The following is a 9,278-nucleotide window of genomic DNA, read 5'->3' on the forward strand; positions in this document are numbered from 1 at the left end:
TCTTCAACTTTGTCACTATTAGGTACTAGAGGAAGAGTAGATTTTGGCAGTTGATCAACCTCCTTTTGTGTGGTAGAAGTTGAGGTTTCATCAATTAAAACATTCACAATCTCCATAACTTTTCTTATGCTTATGTTAGAGACTATATAACCTTGATGGAGGAAGAGTAGCCAAGAAAAATTTATTCATCACTGTTTCTGTCAAATTTTTCCACATTTTCTCTGTCTTTTAAGATGAAGCAAGTGCTACCAAATATTCTAAAATACTTCACATTTGGTTTTCTTTCTTTCCACAACTCATATGGAGTTTTCTTTGTTCCTGGTCTAGAGTACACTCTGTTCATAATGTGACATGTAGTGTTCACTGTTACACCCCACAAATTTTTAGAAACATCCTTGTTGTGCATCATAGCTCTAGCAATCTCCTGGATGACTCTATTCTTCCTCTCAACTACTCCATTTGTTGAGGAGTAATAGGAGCTAAAAATTCTTGAGCTATGCCAGCTTCAGTGAAATAATGCTCTAGTTAAGAGTTTTCAAACTCCCTTCATGGTCACTCCGAAGGCGACTTACAATCACTCATTTCTCATTCTACAATCTTTTACACAGTATAGATTAAAACCTAATTAGAGTGTGACTGCTCTAATTCCACTTGTTGGGTTAAAATAGATTGATTCAGTTAATTAATTCAATTACCCAAATTGATTAATTAGGTCAAATCACATGCAAATCGTGGAGGCAACAACAAATCACCAAATAAACGAAGTGCAACAAAAATTAAATTGACACGACGATTTGTTGACAAATGGCAAATACCTCTAGCAAAGCAAAAACCCCACTAGGTGAAAATTTTAGGTCACCACTCCTAAGAATCCACTGATCAAGCAGTTACAAATATAAGGAATCTTACCATTACCGTGGACTATCCCAAAATATTGACTTACAATTGAACTTTTGCTTCAATACCCAATTGAACTTGATCTTGTAGTAGACTTCTTTACTTTGCACAAATCTCTAATCTATGACTAACTCATTTGCACGGATCTCAGTACGTGACTAACTCTAGCAACTTGATTAATTGTTGTTGGCTACAAAGTTCTTCACTTTATAGACAATGAAGATCAAGATGCACTTGGTTATGAAACTTTAAGACGTACAAACGCAATAGATTCTCACAAAGTATATGAGTTCTGAATTTTTTGTTCCCGTACTTGATGACTTTTAAAGTAAGCCTTATCTATGACTAGGGTTGTAGAGAGAGAAACCCTAATCATCCAAGTCATCATGGGCCAAATTTCAAATTTGAGAAATCTGAAATTGTAATTCTTGATAGATTGAGCTTACGTCGAGCTTCTTCATTAATCCTTAATAATAGCTAGTGTTGAGCTTGTGTCAAGATTTAATGAAACAGATTTTCTTCACTTGTTTCTTGGATCAAACTTCATGTCTTTAATGATACCACTTGTTATGTTTGAACAACATACTTCTTGATACATTAAACCCAACTTAGATTTATCCAATTACAAGTAAAGTGTGTTTTGTCAAAGAATTAGTCAATTACAAAAAAATATAACCCCAACGGATTTGAGATAAGCACTACTTTGTACTAATAATTATTACCTAAATACTTATATAGTTCTTGGGGGCCAACCAGCCAAGCAATGTTTATCCTAATTTATTTTATTTACAATTATAAATTTAAGTCATTATATATATATATATATATATATATATATATATATATATATATATATATATATATATATATATATATCCTATTTGAATTAACATGGCCACTTGCACACCTACTCTAAAAATGAGTAGGTGTGATGTGAAACCAGAGGAAGTGAATTCTTGATCATATTTTTTACTCTTTCATCCCAATCCATTTTCTTTTTAACATGCAGTTATGTAAGATAAACTAAATCCAGCTTTGTTTTTTTTTTCTTTTTGTTTTGTTTAATTCCTTATGGATTTGATGACTTCGAATCCGCCTTTTGACTGGAAGATGCCTAGAAGGAGAGAATGTAAATGCTAAGGCCCTTTAAACAACCAAGCAATAAATGTGGAAGGGTATATCATTAGAGCTACATTACAGTTTAGATTTATTAGTGATAGGCCAAAAATGTATTGACTCCTTGTGATAAATTAACCAATTAATTAGCCAAGTGAATTAATTAGGTTCAATTATATGCAATAAGCATGGTAGCACAAAAAAATCACCAAATAACTAAATATGCAGCGGAAATTAAATGACACGGTGATTTGTTTACAAATTGGGAAAACCTACACGGCAAAAACCCCATCGGGTGATTTTAAGGTCACCACTCTCGAAAATCCACTATTATCAAAACAAGTGATTACAAGTAAAGGAATCTCAGTACCTTATACCAACCTACAGTTGAACCCTTACCCCAATACCCAATTGGACTTGTTCTGTAGTGACAATCTCTCCTTGTATTGCACGGCTTCCAGTACGTAACTAACCAATAGATGCGCAGATCCCAAAATGCGACTTAATCACCAACTTGAGAAGGATGTTGGCTAAAAGGTTCTTCAGTTCATCACGCAATAAAAATCATGAAGTTTCTTGGTTACAAAACCCTAGATGTACAAACAGAGCAGCTTCTTCAAGACAAACTAGGGCAAAATATTGTCCATGGTCACAATTTGCATGATCAAGACTTTGCTCAATACTCGCACAACCCTAGACGACCCTTAAAATAATCCGTATATATGTTTAGGGTTGTGAGAAAAGAAAGTCCAAACACATACTCACAGATTGGATGAAAAATAGTCTTGAAAAACTGAGTTTTTAATACCCTAGCTGTTGAGCTACTGTCGAGCCTCGGGCTAAACAACTCTTTTAAACCTTGATTGATACTAGCTGTCGAGCTAGCTATCGAGATTTAATGAACAACACTTCTTTACTTGATTCTTGGACAGACTTGCATGACTTTAACACTTAAACTTGAAACCTTGTTTCTTGAAGTATTAAACACATCCTAGATCTACCCAAATATAAGTAAAGTGTGTTTTGTCAAAGAATTAGCCAATACATAAAATGTTTACATATGTTCCTAACATCAATTCACATATGTCCTAACAATTAGGATATGCACACATCTTGGAAATAAAATTTCCACAAAAATTTCTAGAATGGTATTGTAGCAAATATCTTTGTTGCAAATATTTTTTTTTTATTTTTTATGTAATTTTTAGACATTTTACCGGATAAAATTATGGAAAGTATTAAATTGTCAATAAGTTGTGGCGCTTTAAAATGATTCCAGTCATAAAGGGCTGTCATAATGTTTATTCTTTAATTCTAAAAAATATAAGTGTTTATTCTTTATCACTAAGCCAATATACTAATTGATTTTTAGTGAAATATAACTGTTTATTCTTTATCATTAAGCAAAAATACTAATTGATTTTTAGCGTAATTAGGGTTCAAACTCAAATATCTTTGAACGACATTAAACTTTGTCCTAAGATTGTTAAGGATAAGAGGATGGGAGATAGAATCAAGTTATGAAGTAAATAAAAATTTTCCTAAGAGAAGAAAAAATTAACATAATAGTGCAAACACTCCTCAAATTGGATTGGAAGAATCCATTAAGCAAAATTTTGGGAGGGTAAAGGATAAATTGATTCAAGTAATACCAAACAAGGGGAATTTTTTTATTTATTTTATTTTATTGGGGAAGACCTGAATGATGTTTGAAAAGAAGTTTATAGCTGGCCACTTTATATAAACAAAAGTTAGTAGGTGGTTACAGGAACTTAATCTTTCACCTCTCTTCTTCTCTTAAGGAAATGTTAAACATATCATAAGGGGCATTGATTTAAGAATTATTTTTAGAAATATTTTATGAAAAAATAATAAAACCATTAATTTTAATAACAGTTTTTTATATTTCATATGAGGAAAATGTTAAGAGTAGGATCACTAGGTCCACAACTTTTCCCACAACTTGCTCAAATGGCAAGTTGTAAGCGGTGGAATAAAAGTGATAAGTCCACATGAAAGTTATGTTCCTGGCATTACTCTTCCCATGAAAATGATGTCAAAATTTTCTACTATGATTCATTAATAATTGTCCTAAAGCACTCATTGACATGACCCATTTCCTACTAGGGAATAAATTACTTGCCTTCAAGAAAAACTTGTCAGGATTGGTAAAGAATAAAGAAAAGGTTGCTACAGGTAATACTTTTCACCTTGCCTAGCACAAAAACAGATATGGTGGAAAACTGTCCTAGCCTTTTCTACCCTCCCCACTAAACAGAACCTAAGTGGGGAAAATAAATAGCAATACCCCTAAGACAAAGGTGGGAACAATGCCTAGCACAAAAACGAATTTCACTAGTTTTTACTATCACATAGTAGAAATTGTATTTGTTCGCCTAGTTTCAACTTTCAAGCGGCTTTTCGGCTTTACAACCACGTCAATTCCTCCTGTAAGTTGTCATTTTTATTGCATATCTGTCTCTTTTATTTCTCTCTTCCACTCCCTCTTTAAAAAAGACAAAAAGAAAAAAGATATTTAACATCAAATCGTATTCTTCTTACCTAGTTATTTTCCTTTCCACTCATCCTTCAAATTGTGTTTTACTTATATATATTTTTTTTAATCTTTGTTAAGGTTCAAGATTTATCAATATGTTACCAATGGCTTCAATGAGAAATCAAGGAGCCTTATCATCATCATCAACTTCTTCGAAGCGGTGGGTATATGATGTCTTCCTTAGTTTTAGAGGTAAGGACACACGGAATAATTTTACAGATCATTCATATATTGCTTTGAAACAAAAAGGCATTTTCACCTTTAGAGACAATGAAGGACTTGAGAGAGGAAAATATATTTCGCCAGAACTTTTGAAAGCAATAGAAAAAATCAAAGTTTGCTATTGTTATTCTCTCAAGTATGCATCTTCAACATGGTGCTTGGATGAACTTGCAAAGATGGTTGAATGCATGAAACAAATGAAAACGACAGTTCTACCCATTTTTTATGATGTGGATCCATCTAATGTATGGAAACAAAAGGGAACTTTTGCACAAGCCTTAGCTAAGCATGAAAAACGTTTCAAGAAGAACATAGAGAAGGTGCAAACATGGAGAGATGCTTTGAGAGAAGTTGCCAATCTCTCTGGTTGGCATTTACAAGATAAGTAATTTAATTTGACATATTTCTTTAAATGTTTTAAGCATTTCTTTCATATATGGCATGAATTATATTGTCAATGTCAACAAAACAACAAGATTTTAAATATAATACATGTTGTATTAAATCCTCTCATATATATATATATATATATATATATACCTCGAAATCATATTACCTTCAATTTTTGTGTGTGTGTATATATATATATATATATATATATATATATATATTGGTTATTGGAATATTGTCTGCAATATGTTAGTATATACAATCACTACAATATAATTTAGCCAGACCAATAAAAATCTACCACATCAAATAAAAAGCCAACACATCTCAGTCACTAACGGAATTTCAAACTCAGTTCATCAAAAAATAAAAAATAAAAATGGAATTTTAAACATGGTTTTGAAACCCAAACCATTTAATGAATCGAGAAAGTGAGAGGTTCAAGGTTTTTGAGGTCGGACCGAGGTTCAACCAAGGTCAAACCATGATGTGTCATTTAATTTTTTAATATATTTGATACTTAAAATTGGTTTATATTTGTTAATTTTTCATTCCTAACGAACAAGATGTGCGTGGCCTAATGGTTTGCATGCTGGACATGTTATTTCACTTGTTGAGAGCATGTCGGACAAGCCGGTCCGATCCAGTTTTGAAACAATGATTTCAAACTCATTTTATTGTTTGTTATATTTGGTTATGCAGACTTCCTTGTTCAAACATTTTTTTAGGAGACATTCATTATTAAATGGTTAAAAAACATCGATGACATATATTGCCCCATCAATTAATGAAATGGCAATAAGCTCATCTATTTTTAGAACATTAATGAAATGGCAAGTAGTGTTTTTCTTACCCTTAGATGTTATAAAAGTTACCATTAAAAAATGTAACTCTTTTAAAGTTACATCAAATATAACTTTAAAAGAAAATAATTGGTATGCAACACTTAATAGCTTTTTATTGGTTCAATTTATTGGGTAGAGACCAAGTGGGCCAAGTCTAGCTTCCTACCATAGGTAGAGGCCGAGTTGGGCAAAATCTTAGTCACCCCATTGGCATTGGACTACCACGCTTAAAGGGAATAAAACTGCACTCTTACTATTAGCTATAGCTTTTGGTGTAGTGGACCAAATGGGCCAAGTCCAACTTCCTACCATAGGTAGAGGCCGAGTTGGGCCAAATTTGAGTCAGCCCATTGGCACTAGGCTACCAACCTTAAAGGGAATAAAATTGCACTCTTGCCATTAGCCATAGCTTTTGGTGTAGTGGACAAGCGCTTGGTCCTAGACTCTTAGCTAACAATTGGTATCAAATTCAAGTCACTGGCTCAATTCCTCACTTATGTCAAATTTGTGTTAATCGGAAGTTATTTATCAATAAACTCACTTTTAAAAAATTTAATATATAAAAAATTTTAATTTAAACATTCTACCAAAAAAAAAATGTTATTAATCTTTAATTATCTTGATATATTGCAAGCTTTGAGAATAAAGAGAAACAATGTAATATATGTATCTATCCATTTGGGAATTGTTTATTTTTTTTAATAGTTTATTTGCATTATCTTGAACACTATTTACGAGTCCGCAATTTTTGCAACTAAAGTACCAGTACATCTGAGCTGGATACATCCAGACTTATATTAGATTTGTTGTAGTCTTTGTTTATTGAAGTTATCAAAAAAAAAAGTTTATTTGCATAGTGTTTATTAAAAGATATATTTTTTAGTATTCTTTTTTATGTTAAATGTGTTGCAAAAAGCTAAAAACTAGTTTATTTATAAATAAATAAACTAAAAACTAGATTATTTGCACAAAATTGGAACAATGAGAAAAAAAAAACTTTTTTCAACCATTCCAAAAAACACTCATTATCAATAAATAACATATTTTAACAATGTAAAATATTAACATTTTTTAATATTTTCCAACAGCTCATTTTCCCTCTCTTTTATTTCCCCAATTATGGGGCCATGCCCCCCAATTTTTTAAATGTCAAATAATAGTACTAATAAAACCTTATATTATTTGTAAATTTGTGATAAATATATCTGTGGGCTACAGGAATTCCAGTAAGGTAATTATGCCACGTGTCATACCCATGGCCGAAAAGGACTATTACCTTTGCCAAGAAGGCCACGCCCTTGGACTGTAGGGTCGCGTCGATAGCACATCATCAAAGGAGGTCGCACTGTATATAAAGAGCTTTGGAGAAGGGGATAGTACTAACATGACTGAAAAGTTGGTGGCTGCCACCATATTTAATGCATCCCACCAAACCTTCTAGCTGCATTTATGTGGAGAAGACCTCTAAACCATACTACCTTAGCTACCGCAACTTACAAAGGGATTGAGAAGGTGTCTGATGGGATGGACACTCAAGTAATGGCTTGGATGGTCAACAAGTGGAAGGCCAAGATCATTTAAGGAGAGCTATATAATGTAAGGAACTGTCCAGGGAGGTACAGATCGAAAAGGAGAGAGAAAAACATAGTAACACGAAGAACTGGACTTATAAACAAATTCAAAGGACAAATATACGAGATCTAGTCTCCAAGGACTGTGCCGAGGACGATATACTCTAAGCAAAACCTTTTTATTCTTGTTTTCTTTTCATCTGGGCTCACTATAATTGTTATCTGATTCATTAGAGCCAAGTTTTTTAGTCCACTCTCCATAAATTTATTGTATTGGGCTCTTTGGGCTTAGATCCTTTTTCCCTTTAGGCCTAGGCCACTAATTTGGTCCTTACAATACCCACTAGACTGCGTAAAGGTTGAAGATGTGAACCTTAGGAACCTTCAAATGTAATTATATTGGTAAAATGATTTATAGTTACTCAATACTAATGTGCGACTATGCATAGTTCTTTCAATTTTGGCTTCAAGCATTTAGTTACATACATTTGTCCATATTTCAGCTTTAAAGAACTAAACTGAGTTCCACAGGGCATATATATATTCACAAACTTTTTATTTTCAGTCATGTTATGGTAGGTTCCAACTCAATGGCTTGAGGCAGAATTTATCCAAGATATTGTGAAAGTGATAGTACATAAATTGAGTTCTACATTCTAGATAGACACCAAAAGCCTAGTTGGAATAAATTTTCGAGTGGAGAAGTTAAAATCACATTTAGTTATAGAGACAAACGATGTTCACATAATAGGAATTTGCGGTATGGGTGGAATGGGTAAGAGTAAGACAACTCTTGCTAGAGTTGCTTATGATATAGTTTCCAATCAATTTGAAGCTTGTAGTTTTATTGCCAATGTTAGGGAAGTTTATGCAAAATATGGTTTACTTCAACTACAAGAAACACTTATGAATGAGCTTTTAATGGACAAATATATGATTGTACAACATGTTGATAATGGAGTTCTCATGATCAAGAATAGATTACGTCACAAAAAGGTTCTTCTCTTTCTTGATGATGTAAATGAATTAGACCAAATGAAGAACTTAGCTGGTGAGAATGATTGGTTTGGTCTAGGTAGTAGAGTTATCTTAACAACTAGGGATGAGCATTTGCTAATGTCATGTAAAGTAGATGGAGTATACAAGGTTGAAGAATTGAATTGTGATGAAGCTCTTCATCTTTTCAATATGAAAGCTTTTGGAAAAGAGCATCCTACTAAAGATTATTTAGTGTTGTCCAAAGCCTTTGTACGTTATGCTAATGGCCTTCCTTTAGCCATTGAGATTTTGAGTTCCTTCCTATTCAATAGAAGCATTGCTAAATGAGAAAGTGAATTAGATAAGCTCAAAGAATTTTCTGAACCAAGAATTCTCAATGTACTTCAAATAAGTTATGCTGGACTAAGAGATACAGAGAAGGAAATTTTCCTAAATATTGCATGTTTCTTTTGTAGCAAGTATCAAAAACATGTTATGGAAATATTAGATTATCTTGAACTTTACCCTAAAATTGGATTAAGGATTCTTATTGATAAATCTCTCGTCAAATTGCAACGCAATCAATTATGGATTACTCCAAGAAATGGGTCGGCATATAGTTCGTCAAGAATCCCCTAAAGACCCTGGGAAGCGTAGTAGATTGTGGTTGTATAAAGATATTGACAATGTGCTAAAAAGAAA

General features: G+C 32.7%; 2 protein-coding genes across 2 annotated transcripts; both read left to right on the forward strand.

Moving 5' to 3' along the window:
• The first annotated feature begins 4,674 nt into the window (after positions 1-4,674).
• Positions 4,675-5,181, forward strand: LOC142620644 (TMV resistance protein N-like). Its single transcript, XM_075793981.1, has one exon. It carries the CDS (start codon positions 4,675-4,677, stop codon positions 5,179-5,181), a length of 507 nt encoding a protein of 168 aa, XP_075650096.1.
• A 3,179-nt stretch (positions 5,182-8,360) lies between these two features.
• On the forward strand, positions 8,361-8,924 carry LOC142620645 (disease resistance protein Roq1-like). The gene has a single exon (XM_075793982.1). It carries the CDS (start codon positions 8,361-8,363, stop codon positions 8,922-8,924), a length of 564 nt encoding a protein of 187 aa, XP_075650097.1.
• Positions 8,925-9,278: the final 354 nt, after the last annotated feature.

This window comes from Castanea sativa, chromosome 12 (genome assembly GCF_040712315.1).
Source record: "Castanea sativa cultivar Marrone di Chiusa Pesio chromosome 12, ASM4071231v1".
Lineage (NCBI taxonomy): Eukaryota > Viridiplantae > Streptophyta > Magnoliopsida > Fagales > Fagaceae > Castanea > Castanea sativa.